The 17724-nt window shown below is 42.6% G+C and overlaps 1 protein-coding gene across 1 annotated transcript in view; it reads left to right on the top strand.

Moving 5' to 3' along the window:
• Window positions 1-17724, top strand: part of PLXDC2 (plexin domain containing 2) — a 308331-nt gene that overhangs the window by 221916 nt on the left and 68691 nt on the right. The window contains exon 9 of the mRNA XM_040434447.1: window positions 16172-16232. Within this exon, the coding sequence (XP_040290381.1) occupies window positions 16172-16232 (61 nt within the window). The remainder of the gene's footprint in view (window positions 1-16171; window positions 16233-17724) is intronic.

Genomic DNA, 17724 nt, shown 5'->3' with positions numbered 1-17724 from the left:
CTGCTAAAAATTCGAGAAATATCCCGAATTTGAATATTGCCTATGTGGCTCATCACTACCGCCAACCTAACAGAACGTCTGGTCCTGCCAGAATCAGGTGGATTGGCCAACAATAGTTTAAAATAAATATGTCATCACATACCTCCATAGTAATCCAAATTGTCAGATGTGCACTTGTCTGCTGACTGAAACGCTATTTCCCCCATACTGATCGGAGCCTATGTTCCAGAAAAATATATGCTACATTAATTAAAGGGGTTAGCACATGAATAATGTAAAACATTTAAATCATACATAATCTAGTACATGACAACTTTCTAAGACAGCTAGAACCAGCCCTGCACCTCACATAAATCCAGAGATCTCCTCATTCATTGCTCCAATTGTTCTACTAGTGTCACGAGTTGGAGGTCCCAGGAGAGACCTCTGCGTCGTCAAGCAAAAACAAACGGAAATCAGGTACAGACACACAAGAGTTTATTGCACAAACAGAATCCAAGGAAGGAAACACAGGGAAAATTGAGAGCTCTATGTACCGTCCGCACAGTGGGAGGAAAACCCCCACTGCGCCACTGTCTAGTAATACTCCAGAGGGGCGTGACTAAGCAACTCCTGGTATTCACTAGGGCCCCAGATGGTAGGGTTAGGCTTTGCCACAGGGAGTTGCCAGGGTCCACTCTGGAGCGTGAACTAGACAGTGGCAACAGGAGCAAACAGACAACAGGTACCAGAAGGTACCGACGGTACATAGGCAAACATAAACAAACAGGCAACTAAAAATACAAGCAGGAGTTCACAAAAGGGGACAGGATTGGCAATGATCAGAGAAGGACTAGCTCCACCAGTGGTATACTGCGTGGCCTTGCCCATAGCACTCTGCAGCAAGGCACGCTGCAGCAAGGGCTTGCTGAACAGAGACATATAACATAACAAACAGGCAAATACAAACAGGCAACTAAAAACACAAGCAGGAGTTCTAGCAAGGGAACAGCAGTGGCAATGAGCAGAGAAGGACTAGCTCCACCAGTGGAATACTGCATGGCCTTGCCCATAGCACTCTGCAGCAAGGGCTTGCTGAACAGAGACATATAACATAACAAACATAACTGGCAGAACAGAAAACAGAAACACAGAAAAGAGGACGTCAATAAACAAGTAGGAAACCCACAGAGCACAGACAGACAGACACGGATCCCATGGGTCAGCAGCATGGGAGAGTGAGTACAAACAAGGAGCAGGACAAGACAACACACACCAGGAGAGCTGACACAGAACTGAGGAAACCTCAGCCTAATATACAGGTTCCCTGGGTGCAGCAGAGAGGCCACACCCATGGAGCAGACAGAGAGGATTAACTCCTAATAGGCACACAGGGGAGTTAACCCACAAAGAACCACAAAGAACACACAGGAACGGAGCTGCAGCGAGAGCATAGACAGAAGGTCACAGCCAGAGGTAATGATTGTGACAACTAGATTTATTTCAAGTTCTCAGCTTAGAGTGTGTGTCCTTTCTCAGGAAGCGTGTCCTTTCTGCTGCAGCTGGTGGCAGTTGAAGGATGGAACTGAGCATGTGCTTCCATCTCAGTGAGCAGGACAGAGAAATTAGAAAAAGAGAAAACAGCAGGTGGCGCTCTACAGATAGATTTTATTGAATAACTCAGTAGCTATATTACATTTTTAATTACATGCAATTACAAAAGTATTCAGAATATCTTTTGTGTGATAACCCCTTTTAAAGGGCATCTGTCAGCAGATTTGTACCTATGAGACTGACTGACCTGTTACATGTGCATTTGGCAGCTGAAGACATCTGTGTTGGTCCCATGTCCATATGTGCCCGCATTGCTGAGAAAAATGATATTTTGTTATATGCAAATGAGCCTCTAAGAGCAATGGGGGCGTTGCCGTTACACCTAGAGGCTCTGCTCTCTCTGCAACTGTCACATTCACTGCACTTTGATTGACACAGCCAGGCAGTGTAAAAGTGATCACGTCTGGCACCGACGACTTCTACCGTCCTTGATAACTCTTGCTACGTCCTGGAAAACCCAACTAAAATGAATATTCACCTCTAATACGGAGCACCAAATACCCAGCATTGACATAATGGAAAAATTCTGCCTGCCCCCACCCAAATCTGAGTTCATAAGATAGTATGCAGGAAGCTCCTAAGCTCCCTCTAGTGGTGGTTACAGATTGATGTTCTCACATAATTCTGTGGCTATGCAGAGGATCTTTAGCTTTCAAAAAACTGAGCTCTGATCAAGAGACTGTTAAGAAATATATCAGTCCAGACAAAATCCATAACAAACTGCACATTAGGTGGTTTGATAAGCCATCAATATCAAGAGGCTATGATGATTTACTGCAGGCATCCTCAAACTGCGGCCCTCCAGCTGTTGCAAAACTACAACTCCCAGCATGCCCGAACAGCCTACAGGTATCAGCCTACAGCAGGGCATTGTGGGAGTTGTAGTTTTACAACAGCTGGAGGGCCGCAGTTTGAGGATGCCTGGTTTAGTGCGTGCCACTTCCCTTTGCTTGCTTACACAGGCGCAACACGTCATCCGGTTCTGATCCTGGTTCTGCTGCTCCGCCATAAGCATAATGGACCGCTCATTGTGACGATTGGCAAAGATATTACTGATTATATAGAAAGCAGAAATCAATAATAAAAAAAAATGCAGAAATAATGATTGCGGCTGCACATAGAGCAGGCTTGATTTTGTATTCTGGATTTGCAGCCCGGTAATAATGCAACTACAGTTCTGCCTCTATTGACATTTGGTGGCTCCAGTGATAATGTACAGATCATAGCATTTACACTAAGTAATGGACAGCGGATCATGTCCTGAATTTATCACAAATGGCCTGACTACAAATAATTAGTTCTTCACTTTTTATCACTAGGGATGAGCGAATTTCATATTTTGAAGTTTGTGTGCGGGTTCGTGTTGTGGTATTTACTGAATTGCGTTATGGATTCTGTTACCACGGACCATAACGCAATTCCATGACGGAATGCATAACGGAATGCCTTTTAGAGGCATTCCGTTGCCCATTCGGTCATAATAGAAGTCTATGGCGTGCATGACGGATCCGTCCGGTTTCCGTTATGCCGGAGTCCTCTCCATTTAAGTACACCATTTAAGACTTGCAAGCGGGAGAAATGAGCATTTCCAAACATTTGCAAGAAACCTAATTGGCTTAAAGAGGTTGGCCCATCTGAGACATGAATGGCATATGGCTAGGATATCATAGTCTCAGGTCTCACCTCATGGGAATCTCCTCCTATCTCCAGAATGGGGCCCTTGAAATGAACAGAGATTAGCTGCACAGTCACTCTTTGTTGCACGATGCATGCATGGTGTGCTCTCCTTAAATTTGGAGGCCCCGTTCTGATGATAGGCGTGGGACTCACACCTGTAGCATTTGATATTGATGGCATATCGTAGCGACCGTGTTCTTCAGCCTTTAAGTCAGTGAAGAAGTCTACAACAAATCTGCAAACAATTCACAACAACAATTCTCATCCCATTGCTTTGTACTGTATTCTGCTGCAGATTTTACTTTTGCAAATCTGTGGGTAAAACCCACTTTGATTTTGTCCAGACATGGGGTGCAGCAAGATCTGTATGCAACTCCGGAGGCAAAATCCGAAACAAATAAGTAGCTATGAGTGCCATTTTTTGTACTTTTTTTTTGGAGTGTCTGCTTGGTTGGAAGCCAATTCCTTGCAACAAATTTCCAAAATGTTCCACGTCATTTAAAAAAAATATTTGCTACAGTAAATACCTATGGATTTTTCAGTCTAAAGTCTAGTCATATTTATTAGGGTACGGCCACACGGTCAGGTTTCTGCATGCATTTTTGGAAGCCAAAGCCAGGAATGAATTTAAGAAAGTGGGAAAAGTCATACCTGGCCTGCATACTATCTCTCCTTTTACAATCCAATCCTACAGTACATGCAGAAACATGACATACCCTTATATAAGTTTCCGTCAGTATATACGCCACCAGGAGACTGGAGTACATTTACCACTTTTGTATTACTTTTTGCAAAAAGTTGTAATGATAGAGCTGACTTAAAATGTGGCTCAGCCCACAAAACACCTGCCCGCCCGTTAGTAAATGAAAACTGCCAGGTATGTCCCAAAACACCCTAACAATGGCGCAAATATGTCATAAATTTGGCGCAAATGTCTACACCAACAAAACAGGCAAAATGACTCCTCTTTTCAAGAGCAGCACACTTGACACATTACCCCTTAAATTCATATTAGACAGGTTTAGTCAATCTGCCCCAGTGCTTGTGGTCTGTCACTATGGTGCTGAAGTGCTGGTGCTCTTAAAATGTATTCAGAAAGTCAGACCCTTTCACTTTTTTCACATTTTAATATGTTCGAGCCTTGTGCTAAAATCTTGCATTGACATAAGAATTCAGCCCCTTTAGGCTACAGGAACACAACACACTGTCAGTTTTTCATGGCCATTTTGCATCAGTGTGTGCATCCATTTTCTGGCCATGTGTCCGTTTTTAATGTCCGTTTTGCATCCGTTTTTAAAAGCGGACATGAAAAATGGATGAATTTGATTGGCAGTTATTTCTAGACTCACCCTTCTGAGAACACCCACAGGATGGTAGGCCCTCAGCTAAAATAATGTCCCCCATAGTGTAGGATTTTTTTTTTTTATGCTGCCCCCAGCTTTAATAATGCCCCTATTTTGTCCCCAGCTAAAATAATGTCTTCCACGGTGTAGATAATGTTTTTATAGTGCCTCCAGCTTTAATAATACCAACATGTAGACCCCCAGCTAAAATAATGTCCCCCGTAGTGTAGGATTTTTTTTTTTACTGTCCCCGCTTTAATAATGTCCCCCATGTAGGACCTCAAGTAAAATAATGTCCCCCATAGTGTATGATTTTTTTTTACCGCCCCCAGCTTTAATAATGACCCCAATGTAGTCCCCCATCTTAAATAATGTCCCCCATAGTGTAGGAATTATTTTTTTTAATGTCCCCAGCTTTAATAATGCCCCCAATGTAGGGCCCCATCTTAAATAATTTCCCCCATGGTTTAAATAATGCCCCACCACAGTTGTTGATTTTACAAAAAAAATAAAAAATCCTCACCTTATCCATTTGCTTGTGCTGCAGCACCGCGAGCAAGTGGATGAGGTGAGTTTTTTTTTTTTTAACCCCTCCTGGGTAAAGTGTACCTGTTTTTAACGGCTGTTAGACGGGTGCACTCCTGTCAATCTGCCGTTAAAAATAGTTCCATTGATTTCAATGGGTCCGTCTGACCGTGAAATTGTCCTATTTTTGGACGGACGCTATTCACTGGCCGTTAAAAGAACAGCCATGTGAATAGCCCCATAGACTTTCATTGGTGCTAAAGATGGCCGCGTGACGGCCGTTACTTAGACGGCGTCACACGGCCATTATTCACTGTCGTGTGCATGAGGCCTAGCTCAAGACTTAGTTGAAACCCCTTTGGCAGAGATCACAGCTTCCAGTCTTCTTGGGGATGATGTGACAAGGCTTGCACATCTGGATTTCGGGATTTGCTACCATTCTTCTCTGCAGAACCTCTCAAGCTCTTTCAGTTTGGATTGGGACCGTTGGCGAACATTTTCAGGTCTTTCCAGAGATGTTCGATTGGGTTCAAGTCAGTGCTCTGGCTGGGCCACTCAAGGACATTCGCAGACTTGTCCCTGAGCCACTACTGTGTTGTCTTGGCTGTGTGCTTAGGGTCATTGTCTTGTTGGAAGGTTAACCTTTGGCCGAGTCTGAGGTCCAGAGCACTCTGGAGCAGGTTTGCTTTAAAAATATCTGTGTATTTTGCTCCATTCAGGTTTCTATCAACCCTGCCCGGTCTCCCTGTCCCAGCTGCTGACAAATACCCCAATACATGATTATGCCACCACCATGCTTCACTGTAGGGATGGTATTGGGCAGGTGATGAGCAGTGCCTGGTCTCTTCCAAACATAAAGCTTAGAATTGACGCCAAACAGTTCAATCTTGGTTTCATCAGACCAGAGAATCTTGTTTCTCACAGAGTTCTTTAGGTGCTTTTTTGCCAACTTCAGGTAGGCTTTTATGTGTCTTTTACTGAGAAGAGGCTTCTTTCTGGCCACTTTGCCATAATGCCCAGAGTGCTGAAGTGATAGTTGACCTTCTGGATGTTTCTCCCATCTGCACACAGGATCTTTGAAGCTCAGCCAGAATGACCATTGGGTCTTTGGTCACCTCTTACCCCAAAAATTAGTTTTTTTGTTATTATAGCACAAGGCCGCAACACGGAATATAAAAAAAAGTGAAAGGCTCTGATGACCTTCCAAATGCTTTGTACATCTGCATAGGAGCTGTATACACTGGACAATAGGGTATTTGAAGTCATTTTTTTATTTTAACAACTAAACTTTATTACAAGTAGATTTTTTGTAAAATTAGTTTTTTAGTAATTACTCCCTTAACCACTTTTGACATTGAAGATCGTATATTTCCATTATACAGATGAGACTGGTTTATCCATTCCTAACAAAATTTCCCTGACAGTTATTGATGTCATTATGTCTAATGGCTCTGTTTGGGAATTCCAAATATCATTAAACAAATTCAAAATCACTTGTCCTGTATAAGAAATGTAATTAGCCTAGACATGAACATGTGCAGATACTGTCAGTGAACAGTTGTACTATCACTATGGTAATTTCACTGCAGACTAACCAGACATGAAATTCTATCAGTTCAAGTGCAATGGAGAAAGTATAAATAGTTGAAAAACATAGTATGAAAAGTAAAAAAAAAAATGTATAATGCAAAATTTGAACAGTAGATGCTCCAGAATTATTTTAGATAGAATAAAATAAGAATAGACAGATAGATAGATATGAGGTAGATAGATACAGTAAATAGATAGATAGATAAATATTGTTGTGTCACGGTGTACTCCCTCAAACCATTGCTCGCTTGGATCAGTGCAGTAAAAGACTCATATTATTTGTAGCACATCCAGAAGTAGTTTGGACAAAAGTGCAATTTCTGTCCCCAGAGGATGAGGTATGGTCGCTGGCAAAGTGTCAGATAATGGCATCTCTCGTGCTATCGTGCTAATGACTCCGTCCAGAACTTATGGGTAACAGGTGTGTGCTGGTACCTGTGGCTATAGGTGTCCACCATGCAGGCTTCAGGTTGGCTTGACCTGGATGTTATCTAGGTGATTGGTGTCTGAACTGTAGTCCCTCACCTTCAGCAGAGTCTCTAAAGCTGTGGCTTGCTGGTCATTCTGCTGAGTATCAATGCTGTAGCTTCTAAGCTATCTGTAGTTCTGTATTGTTGCAGTCTCTCTGGGGTGGTGGTCTCACAGAAAAGTAGAATCTTGTGCTGGTCCCTGAGACCTTTGGAGTAGGAGCAACTTGATGTGCTTTCTCTCTTCACACTGTCGTAGCTAAAACTCCCCCTCCTGGCAGGATGCTGGACCAGCCCCACCCTGTCCCTGCCAACTATACCTTGTCATGCTGGTTGTATATACATAAAAATAGTAAAACATAACATTTGCAGTTACTTCCAGGTCTGTCATAGATAGATAGATAGATAGATAGATACATAGATATTTTATCCTAGAACATTCTGAAATAGCTTCTTAAACTTTATAACACAAATATCCTTGAACCTAACTTTGTATTAGCTCTGCCATCTCATTGTGAAGTTTATGGACTTTATGAAAAAGTAAATACCTCTTATTCATATTTTCTCTGAAAATCATGACTTTTGACCCTGTACAATCCTGTGGTGATTGCTTTATAGGAAATGATTACTACTAGGTACATTCTGTCTAAATGCCAGTCACCTTTTTGATTGCTTTTCCTCCGCGTTGCCACCAGATTGCATATTTTCCCCTTTCACATGGCATCAATCATTTAAGTTTTCCAAATAATCTATGCCTCTTCGTGCATGCACTGAAGTCATATATTTTAGCAGACAGATTGTAGATTTTTTTGAATAAAGAGAATGGTTAATTTAAGTGAAGCAGAGTGGTAACAATGTAAGGTCTTACACACATGGCGGTATGGCTCCATATAACCTCCATGTTATACTGAACTGTTATGAGGCAGCCATAATCCTCTGGTGTATGCAGCTTTTATGCAGACCTTCAATATGCCACTGAATATAGAGCTTTTTCTCTTGGATTCCATTTCAGTCTTACAGAGAAATAGTTGGCATGCTCCTTAACATGCAGTATTATGGAAGGTATACTCTCCTAGAAGCATTTCTTTTAAGGTACTAAATATCCAAAGTATTACAGTGCTAAAGAGGACATGCCATGTTGAAGATACTAGTTGCCCAACAGTTGGCGGGCCTCTGGTTGGAGACCATCACTATAGATCCTATGAAATGTTTATAACTGATCAGAGCTCTATTTGGTTCGATTGCTGTTTAGGTCCTCAGAGGAAGAAGTCAACATTGCTGAAACCATTAGGGATGAAAATCATAGCAAATAAAATACACTATTCAACCTAGCATGATATATGTACTGATTTATGTTATGGGCAGTGTCTTGAAACCATGTCAAGAAAGTGGGGGGATGGATAGGTTGAGTAACTTTAGGGGGAGTGCCAATGGAGATAATGGTTAACTCCATCCAAACCTGATTATAAAGACGTTTTCTGGGAGTTCAGTATTGATGGCTTATCATCAGGAAAGGTCATCAATATCTGATTGGTGGGGGTCCGATGCCTCTCTCCCCCGCCTATCAGCTGAAGAGGCCACAGCTTTACGTGAGTGCTGCAGCCTCCTTTTAGGTTAGTGATGTCATTTTAATTGGTCACATGGTCTATTAACAGCCACTATACAATGTATGATGCTCAACTCAGTATGGTGTGAGGAGTCCGCAGCACTCACTGAAGCACCACGGCCTCTTCAAACAGCTGAACAGCATGGGTGCTTGGAGTCTGACCTCTATCAGTCAGATATGGATGACCGATTCTAAAGATAGGTTATAAATATTAAACTCCTGCAAAACCCTCAAATCTCTGCCTGTGATTTAGTTGTATCCTGGCTCTATACTGTGCGATATCCTATCCCTGTATATTGACCCTCCTGGTGAACTGACTACTGGCTTGATTCTGGATGAACCCTGTGTCTGCTGTTCCTGCTCATATTGATTCTCCTGGTAAACTGACCTTGACTTATTGCTGGTTTAACCCCATGTTTCCTGTGTGGTCCATATCTGTCTCTTCTGGCTTTGACCATGCTTGCCGACTTCTCTTTGTACCTCCCTGGTCATTCTGGTAAGTCGGCAACTAGTGCGCCAATATTTTTTTTTTTGCTACCAACTCCACAGACATAACCAGAGTCCCTAGCAGCAAAGGCAATCTGCCCTGGTGGCAGGCTCTGGTGAAGAACTTAGGGGTAGCCTTAGCTTCCTACTACCTGGAGTGGTTTTGGAAGATTGGTAGCAGTTTTGGGGTTCACCAGCTGTGGTCTAGACGTTGACCTTAGAACTCCCTAACAAAAGTCTACAAAACAGTTTCTCTGTGGAGGACTTGGCTTGTCCATACATTACATGAATAGCCATTGCTTTCAATGAGAACTGTGCAATATTTTATTTCCCCTTTGGTGTTGGTGCCGGAAAATGGAATACTTGCTGTTCCTGCACAGATTCAAGCTAAGGGAATCCCAGCAGCAAATCTCTGAGGACAACTCATTTACTAGTATATATTTGTGTGCATATCTAAAAGTATGAAACATACAGTTTCTTACATAAAGATTTATACAAGAAGAAATGATTTATAGTTAACCGATAAGCCCCGTCTTCCACAACACTAAAATGTATAACATCAAATTGATTATCAGAAGAAAGCACAAGAGTACCAACCCACCGTCCAGATGAGATATGAGAGGAGAAAATTCATACAACAATCCGGTCAGTGAACCTGACCCATATCTTGAAAACTCTTCTAAAATTAATTTTGTGCATTTATCAAAGTGACAGTCGTACTCCTGTTACCAGGACTTCACAGGGTAGAAATAGTGCATGCATCCATAATAATTCTGTTGCTTCCAGGGGACATGCTCTCCGTGTTCACACTCTGCAGCTTCTCTTAACACTTTTTTGGCAATAACTTCTCTCTGCTTTTGATGGATTATCATAAAGGCTTCATTTCTGAATTTTACTGTGAATTGAGGTTCTGGAGTTTTCTAGTGGATTGTTTAGTCTTAAAGGAGTTGTCTGGTTTAGTAACCAGAATAGTCCTAATAGACAGGGATGCCATAGCTAAAGGATAAAAACCACAGTGATGTCATAGCTAAAGGATAAAGACCACAGTAATGTCATAGCTAAAGGATAAAGACCACAGTGATGCCATAGCCAAAGGATAAAAACCACAGTGATGTCATAGCTGAAGGATAAAGACCACAGTGATGTCATAGCTGAAGGATAAAGACCACAGTGATGTCATAGCTAAAGATAAAGACCACAGTGTTGTCATAGCTAAAGGATAAAAACCACAGTGATGTCATAGCTAAAGGATAAAGACCACAGTGATGTCATAGCTAAAGGATAAAGACCACAGTGATGCCATAGCTAAAGGATAAAAACCACAGTGATGTCATAGCTGAAGGATAAAGACCACAGTGATGTCATAGCTAAGGATAAAGACCACAGTGATGTCATAGCTAAAGATAAAGACCACAGTGATGTCATAGCTAAAGGATAAAAACCACAGTGATGTCATAGCTAAAGGATAAAGACCACAGTGATGCCATAGATAAAGGATAAAAACCACAGTGATGTCAAAACTAAAGGATAAAGACCACAGTGATGTCATAGCTAAAGGATAAAAACCACAGTGATGTCATAGCTAAAGGATAAAGACCACAGTGATGCCATAGCTAAAGGATAAAGACCACAGTGATGCCATAGCTAAAGGATAAAAACCACAGTGATGTCAAAACTAAAGGCTATGGACCACAGTGATGTCACAGCACAAGAATAATAAACAAAGTATCATAATATAAGAATAATAAACTCTGGTTTTCTCTATATGTCAGACGGGCCATTGGGTCCCCCAGCTGCTCCTGCCAGGAGCCTAATTTTTATCTTTGATCTGGGCCCCTATACCCCCTCTGTACTCTACTGGGGACGAACCTGAACTTAGCCTACACTCTCCATTAGCCTCATAGCACCTTCAGTAAATGGTAGGTGAACCTTTGTGTAGTAGCGCATCCATATGTTCCTAAGAAATTTTTATTTTCCCAAGCTGCATCATGTAAATGAACATTCAGAAAACTATCATAGGCTACATGCACTACTGTGCCATGTTTTGCAGTTCGCAAAACATGGATGCCACCCATGTGCGTTCCGCAATTTGCAGAACGGAACAGGCTGACCATTATCGAAATGCCTATTCTTGTCCACAAAACAGACAAGAGTAGGACATGTTCTATTTCTTTTGCAGGGCCTCGGAACAGAGCAACGGATGTGGACAGCACACGGAGTGCTGTCCGCATCTTTTGCGGCCCCATTGAAGTGAATGGGTCCGCATCCGAGACTCAAAAATGTGGCTCAGATGCAGACCCAAACAACGTGTGCATGAGGCCTTAGACTGATAAAAGCCTCTGACTGCTGCAGTGACTCCTCCATACGTCCAGAGGGTTTGTAGCAGTTGCTATAACATGACTGTCCCTTCGTAATTATCCTCATAGCAGAATGGAATTTCCTGCTTATTATCTGAGGTTTACCGCATTGCGCCCTGGGAGATATTCGCTTGCCCCATTCCCGGTCATTAGCAGCTATGGATGTCTTAAGTGTATATATACGGTTCAGCACTTCACACTCAAATGCGGACGTGAGATTTCAGCGTATCAATAAAAAGGTGATTAAATACGTTTATCTGCTGCTGAGCGTCTTCTTTAGGAAAGCCAAGTTGTTGTTTTTTTTACTATGGATTGAACAATGTGTGTTTCTAAGAACGGACTCTCGAACCGTGTAGCTACCAGGAATTAATTTCCTCTCGGTTTGAATCCTAAGAGAAACACTTGTTCGGACACAATGGTTCAATATTGCTGGTTAAAGTGCGGCGTATAAAAAAAAAACGGTGAGATGATGGACTAAACACTTGTGGAACGTCCGTAACCACTCAAGCTCTGAAATGCAGATTGCTAAGAGAAACATTAACACGGCACACAATGGAAATAGCTTTTTATTGTAACTTTTCTACTAAGAGATGTTAGCAATTAAGAGAAGAATTGCTGCACTACAGAGATACCAGGCAGACAATCGCTACATTTTGTATGGATTTTTTTGAACGCCCAATATATATAATAAGGTGGGTGAGCATGTAAATGAGGTACTTGCTAGACAGATCGATATTGCCGGATAGCTGCACTGAAGATTCTGACCTATTGGTAGATTGTTAGGCCCATTGTTTGTTTCAGTCAATATTGAAATAAAAGTTTTAGTTTTTTTCTTTGCAGAAACAGCACCACTATTGACTGTATTTGATATTGCTGCTAAGGCTCTGTTCACACTTAGTGATACTAGGGCAAAAACTCCAGCTCTCGAGTAGGATTCAGACAAGACACAAGGGTGGAGATTAACTATTTAAAATGTGCCAGGTTATGGGGCAATTTGCTCCAATAAATATCTATCTATCTAATTAATGTATCTACCAGTAGTAATACAGCCCACCAAAATGCCCCCTGGAAGTAATAATTCTCCTTATAATGTGACAGTAGAAAAATGTACCCTTAAAATGAGCACCAGTATAAAAAAAAGCCCCCTTATAATGTGTGGCAGTGCAACAAATACCCCCTTTTCATGCCCACAGTTGAGCTAATTTTCCCATAGTGCCCCCATAATGTGTGCCAGTGGTGTTTCTAGGGTCTCAAAAGATCCGGGGACCGGGGCCCAAGCCCCAATGCATATTGCCCAATTCTCTAAGTCAACCAACCCCCCCAACCCCTCCCCCTGCAAACACTAGCACTGAAGACATTTTACTGTACTTGCTATACAGCTATACAGCAGCACATACCTGTCACATCCATTGCCTCCCAGGTGACGTCTCCTCTCATCTTCTCCATTCGGTCTGGACAACTTCTCTCAGCCGCGCCTCGTCTCTGCAGAGTGTGAAACACAGACATCTTAGCTTCCTCACTTTTCTCTACCCCCAAATACTATCCTGAAGAAAAATGAGTGCCCCCCATAGTAATAGTACTCCTCATAGTTCCACAAATAGTAATTCCCTTCTAGAATGCCTTCATTAGTAATACTGCCCCCTACAGTGCCCCCCGAAGAGCACTCCAGTATTAATAATGTCCTTATCGAGCCCCTAGTAGAAATAAGGCCCCCCTATTGTTATCCCAGTGGTAATAAAGCTCTCTACAGACCCCTTATTAGTAATAAGGCCCCCACAGTGCTCTTAATAGAAATAATGTGGATCTATAAGTCCCTCCTATAGAGCCCCCAGTAGTAATAAGAACGCTTAATGTCCCCTGGATTTAAAATGTCCCCACAGTGCCCCCAGTATTTATGATACCCCCTACTGTTATAATGCTCACACAGTGCCCCCAGTATTTATATTGCCCACAACTGTTAAAATGCTCACCTTGAAGCGTCCTCAGTATTTATAATGCCCCCTGCAGAGCCCCCTGTAGTTATATTCCTCTATTTACTGTCCTCAGAAATTATAATTCCTCAGCCCCTCTACCATACAGTCCCATGTAAATAATATTATTTCCCTCCTCCGCCATAGAGTCCCATGTAAATACCATCACACCATCTCTCCAGCCCCCTCCAATATACAGTCCCATGTAAATAACATCCCTCTCTATCTACAGCCCCCCCCCCAAAATATAGTCCCATGTAAATAACATCACCCCCTCCCCAGCCACCTTCAACATACAGTCCCATGTAAATAACATCACCCCTACAGTGGGACAGTGGCGAAAAGCAGTCGCTAATTTGATTAAATTGGAACGGGTGTCCGAGAGATATAGTGAGAGAGCAGAAAAAAATGATAAAATATGGAAAAAATGGTTGAACTAGGGCCGGATGTTTTTTTTGTTTTTTTTTTTCTTTCTCCAAAGGGTGGGGGGTGGGTACCTGGGGCAAAATGATATTGCAGTATTGATCTATGTAATATGGATCTTTGGATTTTTCTGATTTTGTTCATGTTTCTTATATAGCAGAAATAAAAAAAATGTAATCTAAAAAAATATATATAACATCACCCCTCAATATTCAGTCCCATGTAAATAACATCACTCCACCCCACTATCCCACATAAATAACTTCAGCCTTAACATACAGTCCCAGTTAAATGACTACAACTTCCAACATTGCTCTGCCTCTCACACTGAGTAATCTACCCCTTCACTTACCTCTCTTCATGTAGCAGACCTCACCACAGCCTCTTCCCAGGACTTCTCTTCACTGCTGAGCCGTCCTCTCCTGCACTGGTCACATGATGGTGACATCATCGCAGGTTCTTTTCAGCTACTGCATTTAGAACTGATCATATGGACTGTGATGTCATCACAGGTCCTTCAGATCTTGCAAGGCATTAGATTCAATTGTATTGCCGTCCTGAGGATGGCAATACAGTTGGATCTATCTGGCAGGCAGAACATTCGGGGCCTGGGACAAAACATCAGGGGCCCAGGCCCCAAATGTTTTAATTTAGCAACGCCCCTGATGTGTGCAAGTATAAAATACCCCTATATAATGCCCCATAGTGCTCCTCTACCCCTCCCCCATAGTGCCCCCCATAATGTGTCCCAGCATAAAATTCCCCTTATACAGAGTCCCCAGTAGATGCCCCCATAATGCTCCTCTTTCTCCTTCCCCATAGTGCCCCCCATAATGTGTTCTAGTATAATATGCCCTTTTACAGAGCCCCCAGTAGATTCCCTCATAGTGCCCCCCATATAAATACCCCTCCTTTGTGCTCTCAGTAGACGCCCCCCAAGTGTTCCTCTCTCCCCTTCCCCATAGTGCCCCCCATACGAAAAACCCTTGCTTTGTGCCCTCAGTAGATGCCCCCATAGTGCCCCCCAATAATGTGGCAGTAAGAAGTCTCCCCATAGATGCCCCCATAGTGCTCCTCTCCTGCATTGTGCCATATAAAAAAATAAAAATAAACAATAATACAGATTTCAGCAATGTGATGCAGGCCTCTTCCGGCCTGTGTCCTGTGCTGTACAGCTCAGGTGGCGTGATGACGTCATCGCGCGGCCTACATCGGCCTCTGATATGCTGCAGGCCTGTTACCCCCTTAGACAGGCAGTCTAAAAAACACCAGTTTTATCGCAGTGGCAGAGGCAGGATGAGTAGCCTGGTGCACCTTTAAAATTGTGTGCTAGAAATGTGGTGCAAAATGTGCCCCTTTCACTCAACTTAGTAATATAGTAACATAGTTTATAAGGCCGAAAAAAGACATTTGTCCATCCAGTTCAGCCTGTCATCCTGCAAGTTGATCCAGAGGAAGGCAAAAAAACAAACTGTGAGGTAGAAGCCAAAAATTCCTTCCCGACTCCAATCAGGCAATCAGTATAATTCCCTGGATCAACGACCCCTCTCTAGTAGCTATAGCCTGTAATATTATTACACCCCAGAAACACATCCAGGCCCCTCTTGAACTCTTTTAGTGAACTCCCCATCACCACCTCCTCAGGCAGAGACTTCCATAGTCTCACTGCTCTTACCGTAAAGAATCCTCTTCTATGTTTGTGTACAAACCTTCTTTCCTCCACGTCGCCTTGATGAGAGGTCAGTGGCAAATGAGCTAGTGGCGTGTGTGAATGCAGTTCTGCTTCAAGTAGACGGTTTCTTATGGTCCAGGTGGTCACTGCATGGACTACTGCAGAACCAATTTGTAATGCCATGGCTGTCCTTTGAGATATAGCAGCTCTTCTTCTATGCCAATCTTTGCACTTACCATATCTGTCTTGACTGTCCAGGACCCTCTCCACGTGTGTGAGCGCACATAGATAGGAGAGACATTATATCTTCAACATAATACTGGAAAATACAGAGGAGCATAAATATAGGCACACAGTGCATAACGTTTTAGAAGTGCATTTCTATTACCAGTTATACATTTATGCTTGTTATGATTTTACTTTTATTTTTTACTTTTTGATTGCTTTATTCTTGTTTTTTAGATGTTCCAGTGGTTTTGATCGCCATCGGCAAGACTGGGTTGAAAATGGCTGTCCTGAAGAGGTACTAATGAAAAAAGTAACGTTCTGTAGTCATGGCTGTATTTGTTTTTAGACATGTGCCATATGTAGGCTAAGCTTTAGGGTTTCAGCTTGGTCCTACCCTCATATATTATAGAATTCTTTACTCTAATATACCATACTGTTATAGAGAGCATTGGGATCATTTATCAAACTGGTGTAAAGTAGAACTGGCTTAGTTGCCCATAGCAACCAATCAGATTCCTCCTTTCATTTTCCAAAGGAGCTTTGAAAAATGAAAGGAGGAATCTGATTGGTTGCTATGGGCAACTAAGCCAGTTCTACTTTACACCAATTTGATAAATGACCCCACATGTGTTTACAGAACGAAGCTTTGGTGAACCTGAATACCCTTATAGCCCTCAACCAGATAAATATGGAATTCACAAGCCTATCACTGAACATACATGTCTCCTTAAAAATTTAGTTTCACATGAGTAAGTAGGAAGGGAAGGGAACGGGTGCCATATACCATCAGGGAACAAGAAACCGTACTGTAACCATGGGAAATAAGTGGGAATATTCCATGAATAAAGGAAGGTTATATGATATGGGGAAATTAACTTCCAGAGCATCTCCTAGCATTGATCCGTGAAAATCGGATGTAGTGTCTGTGGTTTTCACAGAACCATAGACTATAATGTGAGTGGGGGATCCGTAATGACAGACAAAACTAGGGCATGCTTCTGTGGTGTCACCACGGATCCACAGTTAATGAAAAACCACTGATGTGTGAATACACACCTTGGCTACTTTCACACGAGCGTTCGGGTGTCCGCTCGTGCGCTCCGTTTGAAGGGGCTCACGAGCGGCCCCGAACGCATCCGTCTGGCCCTAATGCATTCTCAGTGGAGGCGGATCCACTGAGAATGCATCCGCCTGCCAGCGCTCAGCCTCCGCTTGCAGCGTTCGGGTGTCCGCCTGGCCGTGCGGAGGCGAGCGGATCCGTCCAGACTTATAATGGAAGTCAATGGGGACGGATCCGCTTGAAGATGACACTATATGGCTCAATCTTCAAACGGATCCTTCCTCCATTGACTTTCAATGTAAAGTCTGAACGGATCCGCTCAGACAACTTTCAGACTTAGAAATTTTTCTAAGTTATAATGCAGACGGATCCGTTCTGAACGGATGCAAACGTCTGCATTATAGGAGCGGATCCGTCTGATGAAACATCAGACGGACCCGCTCCGAACGCTAGTGTGAAAGTAGCCTCATAGTCAATGGATATGTGACCAGTCAATGGAGATCACGGACAGCACACGCCTGTAATTAACTGACATGTGAAAGAGGCCTTACAGTTTATAACCTCTGGGAATGCATAACTGTAAATAATGAATCCCTACTAATCCCAGGGGGGATGCCCCTCTGACTGATACCCCTGACTGAAAATGAACTGCATTCCCAAGATATTCCCAAATTTCTTTGTGACTTGAAAGTAGTTGACCAATTATTACACGTGAATCCAGAGGAAA

This window comes from Bufo bufo, chromosome 5 (genome assembly GCF_905171765.1).
Source record: "Bufo bufo chromosome 5, aBufBuf1.1, whole genome shotgun sequence".
Lineage (NCBI taxonomy): Eukaryota > Metazoa > Chordata > Amphibia > Anura > Bufonidae > Bufo > Bufo bufo.
The sequence above is the reverse complement of the archived record's forward strand: the minus strand, read 5'-3'. Positions and strand labels throughout refer to the sequence as shown.